The following is a 27,194-nucleotide window of genomic DNA, read 5'->3' as shown; positions in this document are numbered from 1 at the left end:
TATGGGCACGGGCTGGGAGCAGCCACCCCTTCCCTTGAGCAGCAGGGGGTTCACAGGCTGCATGCCTGCGATGAAAAACCTTCCCTGACTTCTCTGAGACTCACTCGGCACTGCTGGAGGCTGTGGGGCTGGCAGCACGAAGCTCAGCCTATGCATGCATCCCCCTCTCTGTCGGGAGCTAAAAGAAGGCACCTTCAAGGTGACCTTCAGGAAGATGCCAGCGGAGCAGATGGGACCGCGGAGCCACCAGCGGTCAGGGGCCAAGAGCAGCACTGGTGTAGGTGCCCCAGTTGGCGAGCTTACACCACAGCACCTAGCTGGTCCTGCCTGTACTGGCAGCAGCCCAGAGTACACATAAACACAAACAGTACCAGCAAAGCAGCTGTGGGCCAAAACACATTCATCAAACTTTTTTTTCCTTCTTCTGTGAATTCAGAGGCTACACACACACATGCAGCAAGGACCCAGATTCCAACGGCACTTGCCTTCAGGAGTTTCTTTTGTTTTCTGGAGGACAACACAAGAATCTCCCCCTCAATTAAGCATCCAGAGGCTGCACAGCACCACCGTGTTTCCCCTGTTGCAAAGTCAGGGGCTGGCACAGACTGGCAGCAACCCCTGGGTACCAACACGCTCCCATGGTCACAGCTAAAAACCCAAATTTGCCTTTTACTCTCACGCTCCCACAAACGGATGGGTTCAGGTCTTGGAAGGATCAATCCTGCCCACCTCCTCCAGCCGTCACACACTGAGACAGCCCTTTAAGCACCATGAACAAAATCGAAGCAGGTACTGAATGTTCACACCCCAGGCTGGATTTTTGAAAGGTTCTTAGATGCTGATCATCACTGAAGGCAACAGAGGTGGGTGCATAAACCCCCTCTGAATGCGGAGCCGCAACGAAGCGTGTCGCCAAAGCAGGATCTGAAGCTTTGGCTGCAGCTGGGGGGAGATGGGATGGAGGGATGGATCTGGGCTTGCAGAGATGGGAAGAACATGCCTGGAAACCTGGTTTTCCAGCCAACGATTTCACAGTGCAGCAAAACCCAGCAGCAGGCAGAGCACCCACAGCATGAGCCTGGGTGACAGCCCTGGGCCCCCTGCCCCTTCCCTCCATGGCCCCCACGAGTGCTCCCGTTCCGGCACCAGCTCCCCAGGGCACAGCCAGGATGAGGTGACACCCATCAGACACAGCAAGGGACTGGAGGGACAGCAGGTTTGGAAGCTACAGCTGTATTAACAGCAGAGTTGGTTTAAAAAATTCATTTCCAGGCAGCATGAAACTACATTTTGGGGGAAAGGGTTTCCAGCAAAGTCAAAAATTGAAACCACTTCATTTGCAGTCGAGCAAAACACTGTTTTCAGGCTAATTAACCCAGTGAAAAGAATTGTTGCTGTAGTGGTGCTGCTTCATTTAGAAAAAAGGACAACAAAATCTTTGGACTTTTTGGAATCTTTTCCTCCTCTTCCCCTCTAATTTAACCCAAATTTGTTTGAAGAGTTCACTGCAGACAGTGGCCCAGCTCTCCCAGCAGACCCCGGAGCCAGCTGGGGTACCCGGGGGCCGGGAATTCAGCTGGCAGCTCCTAATGGCTTTTTCCATCTCCCCATCCCCACATCCGCAGCACCTGCTGCCACATGCTCAGTAAAAGCCCTTCACTCGCTTGTTGTCCGGGTCGAACGGGGACTTGGTGTGCGCTCGGGCAGGGTAGGTCACCCCCATCCGCTCCAGCTCGTAGCTGCCACTCTTCACAAAATCCAGCGAGACCTGCAGGGCAGAGCCATGGTGAAACCCCCCGTTGGGTGCTGTGAGGCACCGGTGGGGCACCAGCCCCCTGCCAGCATCTCAGCTCCATCACTGGGCAAGCTCCCACCCCACAGATCTGCTTTCCACAGAAAACCCAGCTCTGCTTTCCCAGGAGGATGCAAGGAGAGGAGGAAAGTGGATTTTTAAAAGCACTCAGTTTAAAAAAATAAAATAAAAAGAATACAGTATTTAGGGTTTTTTGAGATGTTATTTTTTTTCCTGGGGATTTTTTCAGTGGCACCTAGTGCAGGGTGCACTTACAGCCAGGCTGTGGGAGCTCAGTGCCGGAGGGGCCAGAGCAACCAGGCTGGGCTGGGGGATGGCACACCCAAACGGGGTCAGCCCTGGCTGTGGGAGGGGACCGTGGTGGCAGCCAGGATGTCACCACTTGGCATGACAAGCGTGAGCTGTCCCCTCTGCCCACAGGGCTCACCCAGGGCCAGGCAGTGCCGACGGCCCAGACATCCCAGCGCAGGGAAGGGCTGGGGGTTCTCTATGCTGGTAGGTTTTTATCACCTGGAAATTGTTAATGATTTGGGAATGAACAGAATTTTTGTTCCTCTCCTCTCTGCCTCACGCCCTGTACCTCTTCTGCTCCCCTGACTCTCTAGCCCTGATGCTGCAGAGACATGCCCACCCTGGACCCCCTTCCCAGAGGTGCGGAGCATCATGCTCGGTTGCTGAAGGGCCATAACCATGGGAATGAAACTAAAGAGCCACATGCAATACAGCAAAGCCCTGAGCAGCCATGCTGGGCACCCCACTGCCAGGGAGAGGTGCGATCTGCATGCCCTCCTCCAAGGGCTGGGGGTTGATGTGGGGTCTGGGTCCAGCACCAAGCCCCTGATGAGGATGGTATGGGGCAGGGTCCCAGTGCACATCCCCCGAGCATCCTCTGGGCACCGCAAAGCTCCCCGCTCCTTCTGCAATTACTGCCCCAACCGAGTGGGAGTTACCCCAGGGAGCGGGGAGATGAGGGCTGCACATTAACAGCTGCTTAATGAGCGCTGGCTGCAGCCAGCCGCAGTGGCCACACGAAGGAGCTGGCAGGGCTGGGGACCCCATGGTGTGACCACACGCACGCGGTGCCTCTCATCAGCCCCACTGTGTGCTGCCGCGGCAGAGCCTTCCCCACAGCAGCGTGCGAGCCGTGCAGTGGATGCACCCATCAGGATGCACTCAGCACCGCTCTGCTGCATTGGTGCCTCGCTGGAGGCTGGAGGGGACTGTCCCCCTGCCACATCCATCCTGCTGCCTCTGTCACACTGCCTAGGGCAGGTGGGTGCAGCTGGGGAGTGAGATGTAACAGGGAGGGGAGACAGAGAGTGGGAAGTGAGGAAAGGAAGGGAAAGTCTAGCGGGAGGGACATTCACCGTGGGGAGAAAAGGTGGTTCCCAGGGGCTGAGGGGACAACTGGAACAGAAAACCGCTTGACTTGGGAGTCTTGCAGTGATGCAGGATTAAAAGTCAAGGCAAGCAAGAGGATGAAAGCACGAGCGTATGCACTGCTATTGGCTTGCCACAGGGAGGATCCCTGGGGATATCATGTACAGACCTCTGTCCTCACACGGGTCCCTTGGCCCCTGCCTACAGCGTGCTGCGTAATGAGGGCATCTGATTTACTATCCAGGAGTCTCCCAGGATTAATTAAGAGCCTGCTGAGCTCCTATTGGCCACTGCTCCATATAACATAAATTAATTCACTGCTGCAATTAAATACTTGGTTGCAATTAACACCCAAGGCAGCACTTGAGCTGGAGAGCATTGCTGGGACCATGCAGAGCAACAGCCGGTGAGATCGACCTCACCACTGAGTCGTGGCATCCCTCACCCTCCAGCCTCCCTCAGGGGAAGCAGGGGGGGGCTGCTGCCCTGTCTTGCTCCCCAGACAACAGCAAGTTTTGCAAGGGGTTTGTGCATATGGCTTCAAACCCAAAAAAGCGCTACGCTCCCCCCCAGCAAGCCCCCAGTGTGGGGAAGGAGGCTCAGCTGTCCCCAGGGGCTGGTGGCAGCAGGGGGTCTGTACTCACCGGGCCCCCCTCTGGGTCATGGATGTAACCATAGGCGATAGTTTTGTCGATGGCAAATCCAAAGTCTGCCCGACGGATGTGGCCGACCACCTTGCCATCCCGCCAGACTGCCTCCAGACCAAACATCGGTACCTTCCTGCAAGGCGAAGGCAGAGCTGCAGTCAGCAAAGCCCCATGTCAGGACCCCACAGGGAAGAGGGGCTTGGGAGGACCAGACCCCAGCTTTGCCCTGGGCCATCCCACATGCCGGGGCTCCCGCCACCTACAGGTTCTTTAACCTTCCGCCGTTGATCCCAGGCGCGGGCAAAGCCCCTCCAGCCCGATTTGCAAAACCTCCCGCTGCTCTGGGTGAAACAAGCTAAACCCGCTCCCTGCCACACTGCTTCCAGCTCCCATTAAACATCCAGCAGGGAATTTGCAGTGGGATTTAAATTAGAGATGGAATTAGAGCATGGAAAACAGCTGAGCTGGCTTGCAACTGAGCTCCACGTGCGTGCCCAGGCGCAGGGATGGAAGGGGATGGCTGATGGTGCTCGTCCTGGGGCAGATGCTGGTGCTGGCTGCTGCCTGGCACGGAGCATAGCCCGGCAGCGGTACTCACTCCTCAGTGGTGAAGCAGATGAGGCGGCGGAAGATGCCCTTGGCTTTCTGAGCCTCCACAGCCTCCCGGCCCAGGAAGGGGATGCCAGATTTGAGCTTGCAGGTGAAGGCTAAGCCTGCTTCTAGGGGGGTATCGTCAGGGCGCAGGTCTGCATGCCAGTGTCTGTACCCTGCAGAAAGCAAGTGTGGGTCACCCAGCCTCTCCCTACCGTGGCAGCAAGCCCAGGGTGAGCAGCATCAGGAGATCAAGAGATCACCCCTGCATCTTGGACACCCCTGTTACCCCCAATTCACTTGGCCCTGGACAAAGCACCCTCAAGAGGAGCCCGTATTGGGGAAGTCCCAACAAGGAGCACTGGGGCCAGTAGCATCTCTGCCAGTAGCTGCCAGACCTCCAGTCACACTAACCCACCCCTGAAGCTGGGAAAAACCCACTTGCCCTGGTCCCCTGGCCAGAGGCAAAGCAGCAAATGCTGCTGTAAGGAAAGCAAGAAACCTTTCTCGATGCTGAGGCTGTCAATGGCTCTGTAGCCGGCGTTGGTAATGCCGTGCCGGGCACCTGCCTGCATCACCGCCTGGTAAACCTTCACGCAGTCTGCCTTGGGCACGTGCAGCTCCCAGCCCATCTCCCCGACGAACGACAACCTCATGGCACGGACCTGTGAAATGCAAGACGGCCAACACCCCTGCAGAAGGAGCCACATGCCACCACGGCGGGGGAAAGCCAGCTCGCCCAGAAACCTTGTGCAGATGCCGTGCCTTGACAGAAGGCATCTCTTTGCTCTCCCCACTGCACAAAGCCAGGGTCAGACTGAATTTCTCCTCTCTGGACAGCCTAAGCTTGGCACCTCAAACCCAGCTACCATCAGCGCCCAGGAGGGATGACCAGCTCTGCCTCCAGCATCCTCCGGCCACTGATCTCAGGGTTGTCACAGCAGCCAGGCTGGGGTTAGACGTGATGCTCCAGCTCCAGCCGGGCTTTTGTCTCCCTCTGCTGATCCATCGACACCAGAAGAAAGCCTGCAGGAACCCCCAGCCCTGCAGAGCCCCAGATCAGTCCCTCAGATGGGAAAGCCAGTCCCCAGCGGGACTGTCCTCCTTTGAGGCACTTTGCGGCTGCTGTCCCCTGGAGATGACTCCCACTTGGGACTGTGCTCCTGCAGCAGGTGCACCTGAAGGCCAGTGCCCCGACCTACACCCTGCTCAGCCCAGGGGATGCTCAGGCTCCCCCCAGCAGAGGCTGTGCCCCAAAGCAGCTCTGCTGCCAAATGAGCTCCACACCAAATGTGTGAGGCTCCACAGAGGAACGAGCAGACCAGCACCAGGGACTCGCCGCTTCTCATGAGAAGTCTCATCCTCGGAGATGTTCCTGCCTGCCCTCCCGGGCACACGGACCTCGAGCCATGCTGGCACTGCCCTGCTTCTTGCCTAGGCAGGCTTGCCTGCATCCTCCTGTTGTCCCTACTGAAACAGCCTGCATTCCCAAAGCTTTCCAGGCCAGTTGGGGCCACCCCAGCCCAGGCACCTTCCCTGGAGATAGCCCTTGAGCCTGAGCTGCATTTCCCTCTGCTTTGGATTTCTCCGCTTCCTCCCCCACAAAACCCCCTCTGGTTCATCCCTTGGGAAGCACATCAACTGCAAATGCATACCTCGCTTTGGGAGCGAGATTAACTCAAGAGTTTCATGCCAGATTGTGATCTGCAGTCTCAATAAAGCAGTTTTCAGCTAGGAAGAGATTTCCAGGCTGGTTCTGTTGGCCAGCCATGCTCTGTAGCTTTGAGGCTGCCTTGCCCATGCTGGCTCTGGGATGTCATTGAATCATGAATCACAGATCATAGAGTCATTTAGGTTGGAAAAGACCTTTAAGATCATCAAGTCCAACTGTTAACCCAGGACTACCAAGTTCCCTACTAAAGCATGTTCCTGAGCAATAGATCTATGTGTTTTTTGAAGCTGCATCTTGCCATTTGCTAAGCTCTTGCTACAACTGGGAGCTGTTCTCAGCTGTGGTCTCTAATCTCGGGTATAAATAATGACAGACAACAGCAGTCACTGCCCAAAACAGGCAACAACAGGCACAAGAAGTACCAAAGGGGTGCCCAGGCTCTCCACTGTGAAGATGGCCAGTGGGCGATGGCTGAGAACCCAAGTCCATCCTTTCCTCCAGCACCCCCATTCTCTACCAGCACTGCACAAATTATTTCCTCAAACAGAGTTTAAGCTGGCTTTTAAGATGCCTTAGCCTTTAGAATGGAAGTGGAGAGCAGAAAGGAACACTATAGGTATTGGGAGTTTAATTTGAGCCTCCTGAGAAGAAGCCATGCCAGGGAGCCATCCTTCCTTTGGTCCCCACCACAGCCCTGCAACGAAGCACAAAGCCTGGCAGTCGCTTTCGAGGTGTGCAGACACAAGGGGTGCAGAGAAGCTTTTCACCACATACAAAGGTGTCATCTAATTAGGGAACAGCCAGAGATCAAGTCGCTGCAGCCAGCTACCATGTACATTGCGGCAGGAGATGCTCTGGGGATTGACAGGCAACTTCCCGGCTCATTAACCCTGCCTGCGACTCAGCAGTCAGCGCTGCAGCTGAAGTGCAGTTTACTCTCAGAAGCAAGTTACTCCTGGCAGAAACTTCCCCTCAAGCCACTGCTGCTCCAGGGGAGCAAGCATCCCAGTAAGAGCAGTGAGGCAGAGCAGTGCACCACAGAAAACAGGCACCTTTGGGAAAATTGGGGTGGCAGTCATTAGCTTTGCACAGGCAGAGGCTGGGGCTGCACCCCGTGTGTGTACCTCAGACAGGGGTGCACATCCCACCACGGAGGCCAAGAGGGATATCAGGGGCTGGGCTGAGCCGCTCCTGCTGACTTTCTGCTCAGTTCCCCCAGGAACAGGTTTTTCTGTTAGATTTCAACTGGAGCCATGAAATAGCATCAATTCCTGCATCTTTCAGCAGCAATTCAAAAGCATTTTATGTATTCTAGAAAATGAAAACCTGAACTTTACCCTGTATCCAGCAGTGAAATTCAAAGGGGACCTTTCTGTGCTGTTCAGTACAATGAGAGACACTATATATAAACTCCCAGACCAATTGGTAATTTCCAGAGTCATTAACTCTGCTGGAACTCTCCTTTCACTCCAGCTGATTTCGTTCAACTACTGAGCTAATGCACGAAAATCTCAGCAATAACTTTTTAAAGATGTTAGGTTCAGTTTAGTCCCCCTGGAAGGTGATAATATCAGTGAAAGTTTCAGCTCAATGTCCTGAGAAACCCTCCTACACTAGTTTCAGCGTGGGATGGAGTCCCCCGGGCTCATTGTCCAGGGGAGTCTGCAGGAGACCTCCCAAAGGGTGATCCGGGTAGCAGGCAGGAAGCCCCCTGCAAGCCCAGAGCCCTCGCACATCTCAGGAAAGCTTTTTTCTGACAGTCAGGGCATTTACACTCAAAAGAAGCCACACAATTTCTAACTAAACTGGATTATTTCCATAAACCTGACGTGAAATGCAAATAAACTAATCACACTCTTGAAGACGGGAACATCCATATACCTTTCCCAGAGATAAATAGATTACCACAAGATGTTTTCAGCTTGCCACAGGTGTGACCTGGGAGGATGTGGCAAGGGTTATAACTCCCCCGTGGAGACTGAAATGCAACATGTTGGGCAACCTGCAACAACAGACTGGCTTTTGGGTCCCCTGCGCTGCTGTTCCCCTCCAAGGGACACTGGGTGCACTGTAGGTTTTTGGCACAAAGAGCACAGGGTGTGCTGATGGCAACAGTTTGGAGGATGAAATCGAGTTGGCCAAAATCTGTGGCTTGGTTAAACCACCCTAAACCCTGGCTAGGCTCTTGCTCACAAATCAAGAAGCCTTAATTTCATTTAGTAGCAATCCCTTCAACAGCCAGCTGCATTCAAATTAAAGCTACTTTAATTCTGAATGAAAAGTGGCCGCGCGCGGCTTAACCCAGTTTCAGTAAATATCCAGCCTGCCTCCAGCTCCCTGTTCTCCTGCTGCCTTTTACAGGATTTACTGCTGCCTTCACCCCCCTGTCTCAAATCAGACACTGGGACCGCCGCCTGCCCAGGTCTTCCAAGGGAAGGATGGGGTACAAACTCGACCCTCTCTTCCAAAGAGGTGTTTTTTTGATGGAAGGAATATTTTATATGGCATAAACATCAACAAGAAACCAAGGCAGAGCCTCTTGGGCAAACCTTGCAAAAGCTTTTCCTGGTACCAAAACTTGCCAGCAGCAGGTTTTCCCAGAATGTTTCTCTTCTGACGTAATGACACTCCACAGTCACCGGCTCTTCTATTTAGAGTGTTTCAAGCAGGCTAAGTCAACAGCTTCACACATGACAAAACTCCCCAAAGAACTGCCACCCCCCCCTTTCCCCAGGGATAACTTCTGACCACGTTGATCTCTGCTGGGTGAGGTGGGGGAGAGATTTAAGGCACTTTTCTTGCTGCCCCACACCAGGCGAGACAGAGGGGTCTGACCAAGCAGCCAGCACTGTGAAACCTCACAGCAAACCCTGGGGATGGATCCACCATTGTACAACACAGCCAACAACACCAAACCGCTTTAGGCTGAGCCTTCCTCACTCAACACCTCGACACCTCTGAGTGATGCCACCCAATGCGTTAAACTCATCACTGCCGGTCCCAGCACAAGGTCCACCTCCTGTCATGCTCGTGATGCTCTGCAGGCAGCGCAGGCAAAGCCAGCTCACCTCTGTTTGCAAAACACCACACCAGCACCTCCCCCAGCAATGCGCTGTGGGGGCAGGAGCCGACCAGCACCCCCCCACCCATGACTCCCCACCAGGCACCCCAGTCCATCAGCAATGTTGCTTATCACCATCGCCCCAAAGTGCTTCTCATCCCCTTGTTCCAAGACTGAAGGGCTCGAGGCGTTAGCACGGAGCATCACCATTTCTGCGCTTTTCTTGCATAATCGCTGATGTGAGCCCTCAAGTCTGGGCAGATGCAGGATGATCTGCGCTGGTACAGAAAGCTTAAGGTTGTCAGACTTCTCCTGTGATCAAATACAGCGGCTCCACAGGCTGCTCAGCCCTCACCACCAGTACTTGACATGCTTTACATTAAATCAACCCTATTTTTTTATGTGTAGGGGGAAATGGAAAGTGTCCAGAGTGTTGGGTGAATCTCTTTATCACCAGTGCTCACCCCTAATCCATGGAAGCTGTCTCTTGTTCCTCCAACATCGCTGCAAAGCCATAAGTCACCATCTCCCCCAAGCTCAGCCCAGGCTACAACACCCCTGGGCTGGGAGAGCCAGCTGACACCTGGCAGGCAATCAGGAAGGAAAACACCCTGGGTTTGGCCTTTTCCAAAAAAATAACCCCAAAACAAAACCAACCAACCAAAAAAAACCCACCACCAACATGTCCCTGCTGCCCATGACAGCGATGTGGGGGCAGATGGGTTCCCTAGCAGAGGATGCTCAGCTGCGTGGCTGGTGGGTGGTCACCCTAGTGGAACAACCCCCCCAGGGAGCTTGAGGGCCAGCCCCATCCTACCGTGCATCCTGCAGCCGTGGTGAGTTTGTGGGTGGAGAAGGGGAAGGCTTCGTTGCTGAGGTCGGTGTCAAGCACTTCTTGGAGGACAACGCGGCTGCGGGGAAATAGCAAAGCAGCCATGGTGAAAGGACGTAGCACGCCAGCCTGCTCTGAGGGCCCTCACTAAAACTTGCTTTCTCATCTTGTTGGCAAGACAGACTTCTCCCTCTGAAGGGGAGCTGATGTGGGTGACACGCAATGTCGTGACAGCCTCGAAAGAAATGCCAATTCCCCAGCAAATGGAGTGTGGCTCCAGCCAGACCACTGCCTGTAGCCATGGGGCTCACACCTACCACTGCTCAACATGGGGACCTGACCTGCATCTGAGTCACCCCTCCATCCACCCCTGCATCCCTCCATCCATCGTCAGGATGCAAGAAGGGGGCCACAACACTCTCTCTGTACTCACCTCAGGGGGCCCTGGATGCTCATCATGCCCAGCTCCTCTGAACAGTCAAGGAGTTTGCACTGGAGCTTCATGTCCTGCAGCACAGCGGTGATGTGTGACCAGTTGTGCTGAGCCACGGCCCCGCCGATAGCCAGGTAGTAGCCATCCCCTGGAAGACACCCCCCAGCAGCCTTTCAGGCTCAAAAGCATCGTGCTGGGGGCAGTGCCCAGCTCAGCTCAGGGCTGGTTTTGCTATCCAGAGGCTGAGCTGCAGCCCTGAGCCTCTCCAGCTTGCACAGCCCAGAGGGGCTGCCAAAAAAGGGGGGGTTAAATAGTGCTGGGACAAGGGAGGGCTTTGGGGCTCTGCTAACATCCAGGCTGCCTTTTGTGGGGCTCAACAGTGAAAACCACAGGACCATTAAAACCTGAAAGAAGAAAAGGTTAAACAAAAGCTGTCCGAGGTCTGGAGGTGCCCATGTGTGAGCGAGCATCACGGGAAGAGAAAAAACACTTTGTCCCTTGAGACCAACAGCATCTTTTATCTGCTCTTTTGTTTCGGTACAGAAAAGATGCCAAAGTGTGGGGGGAGCTGGGAACAGGGAGGGATGCAGCAACCAGGCCATAACCAGTGCAGGGGCTGCACTGTGTACGAGGAGGAATTTCATCGTCAGTAATCCTGGGTGGAAAAATCCCTAGGGATGGGGTTTGAGAGCTGATTAGTATGTAATCAATCTTCCCTCTGTCTTTCCTGCCACTACAAAATTGCTCTCTGATAATCTGTCATAGCGGTAATAAGTGCAGCCACCTACTGTAATTGGAAAAATACTTCGCTGCAATTAAACTCCTCCATTGCCCGACAAACCCTGCAGCTCTGCCATCCGCTTCCCATCACCCTTCTGCCCCCCACGGGCACCCCAGATGAGAGGGATGCAGGATTTCCCCACGGGGATGGGGGGCCATACTGGGGCAAAGGCATCAAGGTGGCCCCCACAATGCCCACTGCCCTGGGCTGGCAGTGGGGGCTGCAGCCACTGTGGGGCTACTCCCTTCCGAGCAGCAGCTCTGAAGGTGACACGGTGTGGGGACAGGGCTCCGCGAGCACTGGCCACCCCAGTGCAAACCTCCCTTCTGGTGCCAGTGCTGGTGCCACCGGGCATGGCGCTTGGCAGCGCTGCCAGAGCCCAGCTCAGCACCGTCCTCCGCTGCTGCTGCCTAATGCCATTTCTGCCCTCGGGGCTGGCTGCTCTGCTCCATTTCAATTCCTCTTTATTGCAGCTGATAAGGACTTGGGGAGAGGTCAGAGCCGCCAGCCAGGGCTGGACAAACCCAATAACAGCGATGAGCAGTGCAGGGCCCTGAGGACAAGGGGGATAATCATGTTAGGGGGACCGAGGGGTGGAGGTGGAAAAAGCCAGGTGGCTGCCATTAGGAAAATGCAATCACCCCGCATCTGCAGCCCCCCCAAGCATGGTGGGGATGAAGGAGATGCTGGCGGGCCTTGGACCGAACCTGCCACCACAGTTTCCTGGGACTGGAAAGGTCTTTGTGTGCATTGATGCAGCTGAAAAAGGCAGCGGGAGAGGCTGGGAGATGAACTGCAGGAGGGTAAACCAGCTGGTACCCACCCCCCCTGCCCCAAGCCCCATGGCAGCTGCAGAATGTGCCCACCTCCAGCATCCCCATGCTCCAGGCTTTTACCTTCGAAGGCGGGGGCCAGGGGGGAGGCCAGGTCCCCGGGGCTGATCCGGCTGACGGTCAGGTCGCTCTCCACGCCGCCCTGCTTGTTCAGCATGCAGGTGTACACGGTGGAGCCTGGGGGAAGGAAGGAGACGGCATTGCTGCCCGTCAGCCGGCCCCAGCACGGAGCCACAGCCCTGGCAAAGGGAGGTGGGCAGCAGGAAAATTTATCCTCATCGTTACATCAGCTGCCTGGACATCCCAGTACCAGGACAGGAAGAGGAGCGATGCTTTTTCCCCTTGCGATCTGGGTGAGGAGCTGAAGTTGCATCCTCGGAAATGCCATAAGCTGCCTCCCAGCCCTGGAGAAGGGGCAGGTTCTCCCCATGCAAACTGACTGGTGAGGGTTGTGCTTGATTTCCTCCAGCACCCATCACATCTCCAGCTGTGAGCCACAGCTGGAACCAGAGGGCCAGACCTCCCGCCCCTCCCCCCCCCCCCCCCCCCCCCCCCAGCTCAGAGCACATTAGTCCCTTTGGAAATGAGAGCAGAATACAGCCTCCGGAGAGGACAGGGAAAGCAGTCGCCCTCACACACTTCCCATACCCTCTGCAACAGCAGCACTTAAAAAGAAAAGGCAGCCCGGGCACCCCATGGGTTGTTTTGGTGTAAGATGTGATTTCCCAGGGCAGTGCTCAGCAGAGGCAGCCGAAATAAGGAGGCTGAGCCAGTACCTGGTGCTTTGCTCACATCGGCAGTAAACAGCCAGTTTGCAGCTTTTGTTGCTTCAGGACCAACCAGGTAGAATTTCCCAAAATAAGACATGTCGAAGAGAGCCAGGGCGTTTCTGCATGTTAAGCATTCATTCTTGATCTGCAATTAAAGCAAACACACTGCTGAAATTGAGCTGTATTCTCAACTCCACCAAAGGATACACATATTAAAACCATTTATGTAACGGGCAACAATACCCGGATGCTTCCCTGGTGCCTTTAAAGGCTGTATAGCTTCAAAACACTCCTGAAAAATCACTTACTAAATGGAGCAAGCCTGACAGGCTACCCTGGATGCTCAGTCCCATTCCTTACCTCACTTTACACAGTGACAGTTATCAGCAATAATAGCTAAATTTTATCAAATTGCGTTTTTCCTCCAAGCTAGTTTCAACTCTTTCATTTATGAAAGCAGCAGAAAAATTCCTATGGCCTCTCTGCTGAGGTTTCTGAGCATGGACCACACATTTCACTTCATCTTTTTGGAACATCTTTCCCAGTTTTGGGCAAAGCTCATTGCCTGCCTTCCCTTTGAGCCTCACCAACTCCATCCAATGTGGCGGTGTGGCATGGCTCCTGCTGCCTCTGACCCCCCAGCTCCAGATGTGCCTAGCGGTTTTGGCCGGGGGGGGCTGCCCCCTGCACTCACAATGTTATGGTGGGGGGGGAAGTCGAAGGTGTACTCGTCCCCCAGCAGCCGGTTGTAGGTGTAGTCCCTGTGGCGCTCCTGGCCGTACGCACCATAGTAGTCGTAATCCAGGACCTGGCAGGGGGAAGCAGGAGGATGGGGGCAGTGAGGAAGGTGGAAGGCCTCAGCCGAGGGGCTGCTCCCAGTCGCATTCATCCCATGCCAGGAGAGGAGTGGGTCCATGCAGGACATGGCTGTGGTGATGGGTCCCCACCCCAGCATCCCTGACCACTGTGATGGGTCCCCCATGCCAGCATCCCTGCCCATGGGGATGGGTCCCCACCCCGGCATCCCTGACCACCGTGATGGGTCCCCATGCCACCATCCCTTCCCACCGTGATGGGTCCCCAGACCAGCATCCCTGCCCACAGGGATAGGTCCCCACACTGGCATCCCTGCCCACAAGGATGGGTCCCCATCCCAGTATCCCTGCCCACAGTGATGGGTCCCCACCGCAGCATCCCTGCCTGCTGTTCTCTTCAACACATAGAAGTCAGATCAGTGCCTGTCATGTGGGGGCACTGCAGGCAGATGCTGCCTGTTGCAGAGGGACAGGCAGACAGACACATGCAACATGCACACACAAATCTCCCTCTTACTGCTGTTATAATGAATTAAAGCCCAACAGCTTTTATCGATCTGATTTGGGGGCATGCAACTGCTTGCAGCATATCGCACACCTTGCACACGCAACACACATCCTACACGTGCTGGGCACAGCCAGTACCCTGCAGGCTGAATGCCCCCCCAAACGTGTGCTATGCTTACCGGGGCTGCTCCCCCGGGGCTGAACCAGCCCGGCCTCTCCCAGCCATGCCGCTCCTGGAATACGCAGCCCTGTCGCAGCAGCTCCTATGCATGTGAAGCCAGAGAAACGGGAGCAAATGGTTAAAAAAAACCCTTTTCACTAGTTTTTGAGCAGCACCCAGGCTGCTCTCAAATACATGCTCAAGACCCAACTTGTGAACCCTTGGCTTTGGCTATCAGCAACTAAAATCAGCTCTGCGGTTTGTCCTTTAAAACAGTGGCAAACGCCAACTGCCTGCAAATTGCCTGATATTTTTGTCCCCCCAGGAAAGGTATTTGCCTCAACAGCAGCTGACAGGCAGGAATCTGGCAGCCCAGCTGTGCACCCCACCAAAGCTTGTGCTATGGTGCATGAATTACCAACCAAGAGACACAAAATCCAGAGAGCAAGATTCCCCCCGATGTTTACCGGAGTCATTATATAATAACATTTAAGATTTATATAGCAACCTTCTCATTCTGCCTCTGTACTCTCAGGAAAATCTCTCTGCACACAATTAATTAGGGTTCCATTAAGATATTTTTGTTTGGTGCCTCTGTTCGGAAAAGAATAGGTTCTGTTGAACATTTCAGAAATGATTCAGTGCCTATTTATAAAACACAGCACATGTTCTGGAGCTGCATGTATAAATACCAGGCTGTCAGTCAAATGGGCATCGCTTATTAGACATGCTATTAAAAAATAAATTGCATCCTCGGTGACAGAAAACAACTGAGCTGTCAACCAAACACCGGGGGACGGTGGGGAGGGATGTCTGCTTTATGGCTTGAGCCTCTGCTCTCCATCGCAAGAGGAACAGTGTGATATGAATTAACAACAAATAGAAATGGGCTCGAGAAACGAGGATGCTCCATGCCGGGGCTGGGACTGGGGCCACCAGCAGTGAGGTGGGATGAGGTGTTGGTCCCGGGTCACGGCTCTGAGCTGCGGCAGCTGCAATGCTGCTAGTGCAGCAAACTGCTGGAAAATGGGTTTTTTTCTCAAGTGTCGCATCTTGAAAGGATTCACCTATGGAGATTTGTGCAAGGAACTGGCTGGTGAAGGTGGGAGCAGGGAGGAGACCTGGCTGGCAGCTCCAGTGAGCAAAATCAGCAGGGACTTAAGAGCTGCTGGCAAAACCGCCAAGGCACAGCTGCTCTCCACTCTTCCCACATCCCTCCTCATGTCCCATCCTTGCTCCCTATTGCAAGACACTATTTTGAGGAGGAGAAGCCGCTGCTGAGCTGCAAGTGAGTCACAGTGAGCACAGGGCAGGAGATCCCAGCCGGCATTGAGCATCCCGCAGCTCTTGCAGCTGCCCACGAGCCAGCCTGGCAGTGGATGAAATAAGCCTCTGAGCCCTTCTCTCCACTTTTCTGTTGGCCAGTGACCATCACTGAGCTCTTAAACCATATTTGCTAAGTTAAATATTATGGGAATGCTTGGCAACTCTACCATTAAACTATCCACAGCCCCAGCACCCTCACAGCGTGCACCCGGTGAGCTTTGGAATTCGGCAGGGATCTTCCCAGGATGGATGGATGGGAGCACGGATGCAGCACGCTGCTTTGGGGAGCAATACTTGCCACCTCTTTTTTTTGCTGCGAGGGTCTCCCATCGCTCCTGGCACGGCAGCGTGGGCCGGGGTGGGCGTCCTCACCTCGTGCAGGGGGTCCTTCCTCACATTGCGCCCTGCCAGCGGCTCATCGTGGGGGAAGACGACGGAGTAGTTCTTGGCGTAGGACTCGTGGCTCCGCTCCCGGATCCAGCGGTTGTTGTCGGTGAGGGAGTGGTGAAACCTCCTGGAAGGCAGGGACAGGGCACCGTCTGGATGAGCCCACCAGCTCATGGGGTGCCTCCTCCCCCAGGCACGGCCCTCCTGGCCAGACCCAGATGTGGATGCAGCTGCTGTGGCATAAAACCACTATTCCTGCACCCATTTCATGGGTAGGAGAGCAGAGGGACCAAGCAGGGCTTGGTGCTGGCCACGCCGCAGTGCTGCCCATCGGAGCCAGGCACTTGCTGCAGCCCCCACCGAGCTCCCCAGCTCTGGGGCATCTACCCCAGTGCAACTGGGGGCAGAACACAGCCCTGCTGGGGGGGCAAACACAGACAGAGGAAACTTGAGGTTCATTCTGGTCTGCCTCAGCACACCTTGTACACAGCCTGGGTTTAAATACAGCCCTGATGAGAGAGCGAGCCCTGGACATTCCTTACATTTTTCATCCAATTCTCCCTAGGCTGAAATATAAATAAAACCTGAAACATTTTAAATTTGTTTGACATATTTTCATCTTTCAAACAGAAAAGCTCCTTGAAGGAATGTGCCAGCTCAGCACACACTTGGGTTGTTATTACCAGAGACCTATAACTCACAGACAGCAGCCCCAGGTGCCCGTGGCACCTTCCTCGGGGCTGCAGAAAGAGAGGCAGGGAGCAGGCAAGACAAAATGTCATTTCTAGGGCTATTTAAAATAATATTTTCAGCTTCCCTCCCCACTGCCTGGGTGCAGAGAAGCAGGACACCAGGGCTGAGCCCTGCAGCAGTGCAAGCAATGCTCCCCAAAAGCAGCCATGGGCTCGCTGTGAGAGCAGTTGCCTCTTCTGCCAGCATGGGACAGGCAGCAGGTGACACATGGCATGTCACTGGCACATGGCATGTCACTGGCACCCCCAGCCACCCTGTCAGCCCCAGCCCTGCCAGTGACGTGCGGAATGTTTGACAGCGGCAAGAGGAGCAACAGCTGCCAGATGAAATATTTACAAGCGAGTGTTTTCAGAGGATAAATATTTAAATGTGCGGAAAAGGGAGTTATTCAAAGAGAAGCTTAGTAATTGTCACCAAAATAAAAAAAAAAAAAATGGGCCTGGCACCAGCTTGATGACAGGGCAAATGGGATATGGGAGATGCTCAGGTAATCCAGCTGCCAGGGCTGGAAAGCCCCCAGGCACTCTCCGAGCAGGGCTGGGCCCTCGTGGCACAGGTCAGCCCCATCGTGGCTGCGGTGGTGCCAGCCCCCCCGGATGATGGTGCCTGCTCAGCCGGGGGATTTCTCCTTCCTGGTCTTGGCCCATCGCTGCCCCGGCTGCGGGGCTGGTGAAGGAAGGCTGCCGGAGGCATCTCCCACTGACTGGGCACCAGCACCAAGTCCCCTCTCCTCCCAGCCCGAGTCAGCGGGGTGTTCACCAGCTTTGCTACTGAAGCAACATGATTTTAAAAGCTTTGTCCCTGACAAGGTGGTGGCTGTCGCTACCAGCCCTATAAGAAAGCCCAAACCCAATCAAATATAATCACGCAAGTTAAAAGCAATTACAGAGCCAACATTGGCACAGTCAGAATTCCTGGCCCATGTCACGCTGCAGAGCGGGGGAAAGCTAATCTTTCTCCTGTTGAAATCATCACCCCTGATTATTAACTTAGAGGATTAGGCACAGCACTAATTGAACAACAACAAAACCCAAACGTAATTACCCTGTCCTTTCCCATCACCGCAATCTCCTTGTGTCTGATGGAAGCTGTTTGTGTAGAAGTGGAATGAGGCAAATGGGATAAACCCCACACGTAAATTCATTAAATCCACTGAGTGTAATTGATTCCAGCTCCACGGAGGGACACAGGCTGCAGCACAGATGCTGCCCAGACACCCACTCCCAATGCCAGCATCCAGCTGTGCCTCAAAACCCACCCCCAAGGACCACCCAAGGATGAGGGGTGTCAGTGAAGGAGCCCACAGCTGGTGGAGACCTGGGGCAGCCGGGGTGACTTGCCTGATGTCGTAGCCGTACATGTCCTTCTCCGGCCGCCCACGGATGATCCAGTGAGCCAGCTCCCTCCCGCAGCCACCTCCCAGCATCATCCCTGGGGGAAGAGGAGAAGACCCAGATGATGCCAAGCATGGCTGTGGGTGCCAGGCTCTGCCCGGGATACGATGCCCACATCAGGATGCCCAAGGTGTGATCCCTTCAGCTCTCTCTTACCAGCACTGTTGAAACCACAGCCCAGGAAGAAGCCTCGGACTTCTGGAGCTTCTCCCATGAGTGGCTTGTGGTCAGCTGTGAAAGACTCTGCAAGACAGAGAGGAGGATGTGCCAGCAAGGTCAGGACAGGCATTTTGGGGACACATCACACACTTTAAGAAGCAGGGTTCCTACAGCTTCCCACACTGGCCTCATTCTGCTCCTGCTCCCAGAGAGGTCAATGGGGCCAGAAATGGACCAACACGGAGCACTTCCCAGCACTGCAGCTTAAGCATCCCCCCCCCTCCCCTGCCTCTCCAACAGCGCCCAGGCAGCAGAGGCCAAAGAGAAGGCTGCACTGGTACTGGGATGCCCAGCATCATGCAGGTGCCTTGTGCAGGCTCCTGAAGCAAAGATACATATGTATATACACATATATTTGCTTCAGAAGCTTGCATGAGAGTATACACACACACATCTACATGCACATCGCAGCGCCGGTGGCAGAGGCAGGTGCTGGTGGCACAAGGCAGCTCCTTTGCAGCCCAGCGTGTTGTACAGTCTGTCCCTGCAGCATCGAGGCCCTGGGCTGGGGGGTAACTGTGCCCCCTGCACCCACAGGGAGCTCAGCAGCACCTGCTGCATGCCAGCACTGCGAGGGGAAGACCTTGGTGTTAGGGTTTAGACTGAAAATTTGTAAAGCAGAATGAATCCTCAACCAGATGGTGCACGAGGTGTTGCAGTGGCTGAAGCAGCATCTTCCTTGCTCCCAATCCCCATCAAGGGGGCTGGACCAACCTGTTCATTGTCTCTTCAGCAACTGGGCCATATTTCATGATGATGATTATATTTCATTGTCATGGATTTCTGCTGGAAGATTTCATGAATTTAAGCTACTTCATTCAGCTGAGGGATTGCTGCTGCTGTTGCCCAAGGCTCCTGTGCTAATGATGTCTCGTGCTGCCAGCTGCTGCTCCCCATAGGGATATCACCCACGGTCCCTGTACAAATCCCTGCTAGGGAGGCCAGAGCAAAACACTCTGACAGAGGTGTGTGATCCTCCTCCCTGTTTCACAGTGGTGCATCCATCCATGTGAAAGAAGAGAGGGAAGACGGAGTTCAGTCTGGTCCCTTCCCCGCTCAGCAATGCCGTTTGTTTCCCATGATGTCTGTGCTCACAAGGCAAGAGCAAAGCCAGAAGAATATTTCCACTTTCATCAAAGCAGCTTCTCACATGCCGATATCCCTATACTACATACCCGCTGAGTTACTGGAGCAACACCCATCAGCATCTCCCCGTCACCACTGGTGCATGCCAGCCCTGCTGACTTTGCACTGGGAGGGATGCTGAGTGCTCACATTGGACCTTGGCCCACTCGGCTGCAGGGCTGGACCAGCAGCCAGAGCAGAAACAGCTTAAACCACCCCGGTTTAGCCCACTTTCATCCCTTGCGCCTGATCATGGTGTGGTAGCTGTTCTGGTGGTGGTGAAATATTTACTGTGCAGCAGAAAGGACAAGTGTTTGCTGTTTGCTTCAGCCCAGCGTGGCTCAGCTGTAGCCAGCAAACCAGCTGCTGGTTTAAATCAAGAAGTAGAAAAGGGTGAGCGCTGACCCTTTGAAAATTACATTACTGTACTACAAACATGAGACATCTATCTATAAGAAGCCAGCTCCCCACTGGAGGCCACCAGCTCTGCTTACACCACAGTTTAATCCAACCTGCTGCACCCAGGGCCATAGCCTCCACCCTGTACATGTCGTGTTTGATCTGCTGTGGGCCAGAAGATGTGCCCTACTTTCCCCTCGTATAGCAGCACCACTCCCTCCCCGAGGGCCACGAGGGTTCGAGGGCTTCCCTTTAAATGCCTCAGCAAAAAGGGATTTTTAATTTTTTTTTTTATTATTATTATTATTTTTAGCATGTGATGGATTTCAAGGCCAAAGCAAGTGCATGGGGCTCGGGTTCAACAGCTGGCATCACCTCCCGCTGCCGCTGCAGCCATGCTAGGGCCTTTAACATCACACCAGACAGCCTGGGATGTAAATCTGGGTAAATCTAATGTCATCAGCCCAGTAAAAATAATAATATAACGCTTGGTAAAAACAATGGACGCTGCTTAAAAAAATCTGCCCCTTATTCCCCCAGCCCAGTGGCCACAGCATGGGCTGCAGATCTGTACCAGCCACCCCCCAGTTTGGACCAAGGCAATAAAACTCTCTGAGTGTTTCTCCACCTAGGCTAAGCCTGCGATGCCACCCCTTGGAAGATGCCACCACTGCAGCCCGACCCCAGGCGCTTTCTCTGCCTTCAGAAAGCTTTTCTTCTCCCCAGGTTATGGATTTTTTTCCCCTTGCCTCCATCAAGACCCATTGGAGGAAGGCAGCCGCCGCAGTGCCGCCGCAGCCGCCTTACCTGGCCCGCAGACGGTGGATTTAATGCCCGTTTTCTCCAGCACTGGGACCCTGTTGATGGCACCTTCAATGTGTTGCATGAAAACATCCCAGTCCAGATCAAAGAGGCCAAAAGCAAATTTTTCAGATACCTGAAGGTGGGAAACAGGAATCAGAAACACAGAATAGAGCACAGATGATGGTGTAAGAACTTTGTTCTGCCAGCCTTGGAGACTTTGGAAAATAGAGGCTGCTTTGCAGACTGGTTTCTTTGGGGTTTTGTGAACAGCTCAGCCAAGCCAAAGGTCTGGGGCATAGCCTGAATTAAGACACCTGCACCTGGATAAAGGGATGATGCAGCAGGACAGGGACCGCACGGTGGCCTCTGAATCTCCCCAGCCCAGCCTTCTCATCTCATTTCTGCTGCCTCTGCATCTCGTATCTATGTCACAGAGAGACCCAAAGGGAAGATGCTCTCCCCTGCTTTCCCCACTGGCCTCAGAGAGGTTGGTACCTGCAGGAGCTGAGGCGGTCCTGCCTACACCCACCCCTCTGAGGTGGGTTCCCTGGAAACCTGCCTCATTCCTCCGGAAAATCTCCCAACACCACTCACCTCCTCCCAGAAGATGGGGTTTGACTCATATCCACCCACGGAAAGGGCATCGCCTTGGAGACGGAGATACACCGAGGCATCATGATCGCGAACGTTCGGCATGTTCTGAAAAACAGGGAGCAGGAGCGGAGGGGTGAGAGGGGGCTGAGAGGCACGGGGAGACCCCGACGTCACCCTGGCTGCGCCCCAGCGAGCTGAGTGGGATGAGCTGGGGGTCTGGGGCACAGGGTCGGCACCCGCAGCAGTGGTCCGCTGAGGACGGGAGCAGCAGTGGCTCCGTGGATGTCCCCTCAGCCCTGCCACCTGGGTGCCCACCTTGCCCCAAGCAGAAGGCACCCAGGGCAGCCCCAGCCAACCTGGCCAAACCACGGGCCAAGCGGCTTATGCAGGCAGCGATGCTGTGGGCAGCGTGCCCGTTCACCGAGCACTCCAGCTGGACGTCGAGTCCTGCACAAATCCCGGCTAATCAGCAGCTGGTGAACTCCAGCCATGCTGCGGGTGCATTTGCACAGGCGCTGGGGCAGCAGCACCTTGGCTCTCCGGCTGCTCCTCCACGGCACAGGCAGTACCAGGGATGTTCGAGGGAGCAGGAGCATCTCCTGTGTTTGATCCTAGCTCAGAAAGCATCACCCCTCTGCCACCCACCTCCGCAGGAGGATGCAACAGCACAACACGCAGGCAGTAGTGCGCAAAGAATGAGGGATTTGTTCTTGTGAATAATGGATAGAGAAACATTTAGGTAGCACGGAGGTATCAGTGTAGGGCCTACTGCAATTCATGTGGACAAATGGAATTAAGTAAACAGGAGACACCGGGGTCTGCAAGCTGCAGCCTGTTCTCTGAAAAGTTTCTTTCTCACTGTGTCTGTACGGCACAGAGTAGTTACTGGGATGTAAATGTAATCAGGGACACGAGCACTTCTTAAAACAAGGCACCTTGGAGTGAGAAATCAGACACAGGACTATGTCAGTGGGATGGAAACTGAATAACATGTCACCTTCAAAGCCCTGGTGCCTGAGTGAATGAAATCTCCTTCGACTCCTGAACAATTCCCCATAGCCAGATGGCAAGAACAGATTTCTTGGGACAGTTTAGAAATGCTTGGAGAGCTACCCCCTGCCTGCTGGGGACTGGGGCTTGTTCAGAAAGTGCTTGGCATCTTTAGGAAAGCTGCTATACACATAAGAGACCCTAAAATAATTCTACTGAGATGAAAAAAAATGAAGAAATTATCCTGCTAGTCATAAAATCGTTAAATAATAAATGTGACTCTATTAAAGGTAGTCTGATAGTACTGCTAGAAGGAGAAGGTGCTGGGTGTGCACTTCCCCAGGAGCACCTGGCAGCGCAGGCTCGCACTGAAAGCAGGAATATGTTGGGGGGTCCTGCCAGTTTGGGGGTCCTGGGGGGAGCGTCTTTCCCACCTCACCCTGCTGCATGCAGTGGGGCAGCAGCCAGCTCTCCAGAGAAGAGGAGCCGACCTGCAGCCGCGCAGGACTGACCTGAATGCCCTCGATGCGCTCGGTCACCACGTAGGCATGATGCATCCCCACCAGCGGCACGTGCACGCCAGCCAGCCGGCCCAGGGCTCGTGCCCATACGCCTGTGGAGAGACCAACGCTGCGCTGAGCACCTCTTCGTCCCCCACACCCCACCAGAGAGCTGCGGCAGTCTGGGGGTGACAGCCAGGTGGGGGGGACAAGGACTGATGCAGACCCTCTGACTCACGGGATGCAAAGCCACCCCACGCCCTGCGGCTGCAGCCCTGCTCCCCTACCTACCCCACACGCTCTGTGTCACGTACCTGCACAGTTGACCACACAAGGAGTCTGGATGGTCCCGTGGGCCGTCTCCACCGCATACACCCTCTTCACCCCGAAATCATCAGCTCTGACCTGGATGCCCGTGACTGGGCAGTTCTCAATGATCTGGTGGTAGAGGAAGGGTGGCAGAGTCACGGCAGGGTTGCGAGGGCAGTGGGACGACCCGGCTCGCCTGACATATAGCCCCCACACCTGGGGGTGTGTGAATGGAAGCAGCGGTCTGGCAATGGCCATCTCCCTTTCCCAACAGCTGTCACTGCTGATACCAGCAGAGCCCTCCTCAGCTGCAGACCTGAACTGCTGCTCCCTCCATCTGCAGTTGCAGAGGATGTTTATGATTTACATGCACGTGAGCAAAGCAACCCACCAAGAACAGGTTGGTAGTCCCTGTCTCAAGGAATGGATTGTGTTACCTGACCCTAAAGCCTCTGATCTCCTGAGGAACCTGCCTTGGCCACTGCCTCCTCTTGTTCCTAAAGGTCTTTTTTTCATCCTGTATTTTCCCTGGATCTCATGGCTCCTGCCAGCTTTGCCACTGTGACCCAAACAGCCACCAAAGCTGAACAGGACAAGAGCCTTCTTGGGCAAAGACCTGATGCTGCAGGAGCAGCTCTGCTCCAGTGGGAAAGGAGGAGATGGGGAAGGCAGAAGACGAAATCTCCTCCCAGCGTCAACAGGCATTAACAAGGAATTACTGATTAGGAACTACCGTAGCGCCTCTGGCAGTTGCTGCTCTGGCAAGAGTTGAGCAGGTACCAGCTGGATCCATGGTGCCATCCTTGGGGACGTACAACGTGCCGTACAGGTCGTCAATGTTCATCAGCGGGTACAGGTCCTTGGTCTGCGATGGGGTCAGGACGTAGGACTCCACACCATACACCTTCCCCAGCTGCCAACCGGACAAGAAAACTGGGAGCTCAAGCAGGCAGCAAAAGTTTGCTCATCCCTTGCTGCTGGAGGAGAAGGAGATCCCCAGGACAAGAGGCAACTGCTGCCCCAAGGGAAGCCCTAAATCCAGCACGGGGTGGGATGCTCTGCAGATTTCAGGGAATATGGTCCCGTGTTCACATGCAAGCTGCCTGTGCAGCTAGAAAAATGACACTACCACTCCAGTACAACTGGAAAAATGATGCTACTGCTATCTGAAAGGGCAAAAATCCATGGTTGGGTTTAGTTTTGCTGCTTTGCCAGCATTTTGCCTGATTTCAGCAGCCTTACGGAAGCCAGGAGGCTGCCCTGGAAGCCCACCCCAGGCCACTGGCAGCTCTGCAGGCAGGAGGGACGGGCCATTTGGAGACCCAGGGGCTCCGTAGCCCTGGGACACCCATCCCTGCTCTTGTGGGCTGGAGATAAACGCCAGCTCCTGCAGCCCACCTGGCCAGGGGACACAGCGAGGGGCTTTACCCTACCGACATGAGCCTCTTGTACTCGTCAAGGCGCTGCTTGTTGGAGGCGATGAAGAGCCCTCCGTTCTCCACCCAGCCTGTGTGCAGCCCCGTCTCCACCGGCAGGTCCCGGCTGACCACGTCCCGCGTGTGTGCCAGCAGCTCCACCTCCACATCGCTGGGACGCAGCTGCCACAGCAGACCTGGGACAGATGGACACACAGCCCACAGGTGGGACAGGCGGCTCCAGCAGCCCTCCATCACCCGGAGTGGGATGCAGCAGGGGCCCTGCCACCCCATGCGTGGCCCGTGGTACCCTGCCATGGCTCTTGCTCCATCGCTCCACCTCTCCATCTCAAGGTGATGTGGGAGTGCTAGAAATCATCGATTTCTGCTTTCCTTGGGCATTAAATGAATGGGAAAAAAGGGGTTTATGGAGTACACAACCCCAAAAGAGACAAAACACTAAAAAGCTTATGGAATGAACCTCTTCTAGCTCGCCCCTGCCTGCCAAAGAAAATATGCTTAAAGAAGAAAAAAGGAAAAGCATGGAAAAAACCCGTTTCCTTTTCCTGTGATCATATAAAACTTTACAAAATAAAATTAAATTGGGGTGTGTGTGTGTGTGGTTTCTTAACAAAACATTATGCTAAAAGGAAAAACAGAAACCCTGAAATTCTCCACGTTTAAAGACAAAACTCTCCAGCACATCCAGAGCCAGAGTGTGCGATGCTTCACTCCAGGAATAACAGCACATCCCAAACCATGGGCATCCCGCCCCCACCCCCACGCTGTGCCCACTGCCTCACCAGCTGTGTGCCAAGTGGTGCCCGAGGTCAGGCGGTCCCTCTCCAGCAGCACAACGCTGGTGACACCCTGCTTGGCCAGGTGGTAGGTGGTCTGGCAGCCCAGGCTGCCCCCCCCAACCACCACCACCTCAGCCGAGGGCGGCAGGGGCTGGCTGGGCTCCCCACTCCCAGAGCCTTCCTCCTTCAGTGTCTTCTGGTACGGGACGCTCTTCTTCACCGTGGGGCCCATCGTGCTGCTGAAGGGCCGGGGGCTTCTCCAGGAGGCTGGCAGGCAGCGGGGGGCAGCCGCCCGCAAGGCACAACTCACGTATGACATCTCCACCTGCAAATCCCAAAAATGCCTTGCTACATGGGGAGGGGACCCCTGGCCAGCTCGGCTGCTCACCACCGTTTCAGTGGTAGCAGCATCTCTGGGTGCTGTGCAAGGGGCTGAGCAGCTCGCGGCGGCTGGAGCGAGCCATGGGGCACGTTCCTGAGTGGGCTGCTGGGACCCCCTTCCAGCAGGGAAACGGGATCCCGGCTGCGCGTGCAGCTCCCACCCACCCTTCGGAGGGGCCCTGCTTGAAAAAGGGGCTTGGGAATGCACAGGGCATGGACATGCCTGTGACTGTGCTTGCTCACGCCTGCAGAAACCACTTCCCCCCTCCTTGTGTTCGGGAGCTGTTTGGGCACAGCGAAGGTACTAGGTTTGCTCCCTGTCAAAGGAAGGCAGTGCAGTGGCTGCTGGGGGGGCACGGGACAGATCCTGCTGCAGGCACCCCAGCCCCTGCGCACAGGGCTCCCGGCTCAGGGGTTGCTCTGGGGGCATGCTTTTGGGTGCACAAGTCGGGGTGCAGTGGGATCCCACACACCAGCACCGACCCGCTTCCACATGAGCCACGGGCCATGGCCAGGGGCTGCACCGCTCACCCACCGAGACCCCCTGCTCACTGCCACGTGGCGTCCAACACCCCAGCTGTCCCCCCGCTGTCCCCAGCAGTCCCGCAAAGCCACCCACTCCCACTCGGGAATAACTGTGACACCCACTGGAGTTTCTCGGACAGCCCACGGCTGCTTCCCACCACCCACAGCTCTACTCACTGGCGAGGCTCACTCCGGGCTGGCTTTCCCTGCCACAACGGCCGTGGGGCCCCTGCCTTCCTCGATGCTCTCCTCCTCCTCCTCGCACGGCTGTCCCTTCGGCCCCTGCTGCAAAAAACATTAACCAGCACCAGAGGCGAGCAGAGACAACCCAGGCAGCCGGGACACGGGGGCTCACCCCCCTCTTATCCCTTCCTCTGGCTCTGCTGCCGCTTGATGAAGAAGAAAAGTCCGATAGAGCAGAAAAATTCCAAACAGGGAGGAAAATGCTGCTTTTCTCCCCGGCTCAGTGCCTGGCGGAGAACAAACAGCCCAGCTGGGGCCAGTGGGGACTCACAGCCTCCCGGGCTCTCTCAGCGCTGGCTGGAGCCGTCAGCTGGATGCCAGAAAGCAAACACGGCGAGGAAAGGCACCATCTGACCCTCCTGCCGCAGTTCCCAGCAGTTACGTTTTAAAAGCAGAATTAAAATAAATTTACACATTTCCTAAGCCAGCCCCGGGAGCAAAAAGCGAAGGTGGGAACACCAAAAAAGATTTAATTTAGGAGAGGATGGGAAAATAAAAGTTTGATTTCAATCTCTCACCCTGAAAGTTTATTGCTCCTCCTGCTCAGGACTCACCCCTGAAATTAGGGCTTGTTTGGGCAGGGTAGGCAGGTGACACAGGTTTTTCAGAGGTGGCTCTGAGGGGCCCGATGCAGGTATCTCGGAGGAGCAGAGGTCGTGGTGGAGCCAGGCTTTGGCCAGCAGTTGCTGGGGTCAGGGTCCGAGCACCATCGTGGTCCCTGCAGTGCCCTCTCGG

General features: G+C 55.1%; 1 protein-coding gene across 2 annotated transcripts; it reads right to left on the bottom strand.

Moving 5' to 3' along the window:
* Positions 1 to 1,217: 1,217 nt before the first annotated feature.
* On the bottom strand, positions 1,218 to 27,122 carry SARDH (sarcosine dehydrogenase). Of its 2 annotated transcripts, XM_037400264.1 has the most exons (22): positions 26,978 to 27,122; positions 26,394 to 26,498; positions 25,314 to 25,635; positions 24,529 to 24,707; positions 23,829 to 24,008; positions 23,101 to 23,224; positions 22,799 to 22,899; positions 21,297 to 21,401; positions 20,706 to 20,835; positions 18,312 to 18,398; positions 18,102 to 18,192; positions 15,994 to 16,135; positions 14,315 to 14,398; positions 13,508 to 13,621; positions 12,820 to 12,958; positions 12,107 to 12,220; positions 10,430 to 10,577; positions 9,982 to 10,075; positions 4,934 to 5,096; positions 4,439 to 4,607; positions 3,838 to 3,973; positions 1,218 to 1,768 (listed from the first exon to the last, which is right to left on the bottom strand). In XM_037400264.1, the coding sequence occupies exons 3-22, from the start codon at positions 25,627 to 25,629 to the stop codon at positions 1,643 to 1,645; spliced, it is 2,742 nt and encodes a 913-aa protein (XP_037256161.1). In that variant the 5' UTR covers positions 25,630 to 25,635; positions 26,394 to 26,498; positions 26,978 to 27,122; the 3' UTR covers positions 1,218 to 1,642. The 2 variants fall into 2 exon arrangements, with proteins under 2 accessions (XP_037256161.1, XP_037256159.1); XM_037400262.1 differs by having other exon boundaries at positions 26,394 to 27,122.
* Between the last annotated feature and the right edge of the window lie 72 nt (positions 27,123 to 27,194).

This window comes from Falco rusticolus, chromosome 9 (genome assembly GCF_015220075.1).
Source record: "Falco rusticolus isolate bFalRus1 chromosome 9, bFalRus1.pri, whole genome shotgun sequence".
NCBI classification, from domain to species: domain Eukaryota; kingdom Metazoa; phylum Chordata; class Aves; order Falconiformes; family Falconidae; genus Falco; species Falco rusticolus.
Note: the sequence above shows the minus strand (reverse complement) of the source record. Positions and strands in the feature narration are given on the sequence as shown.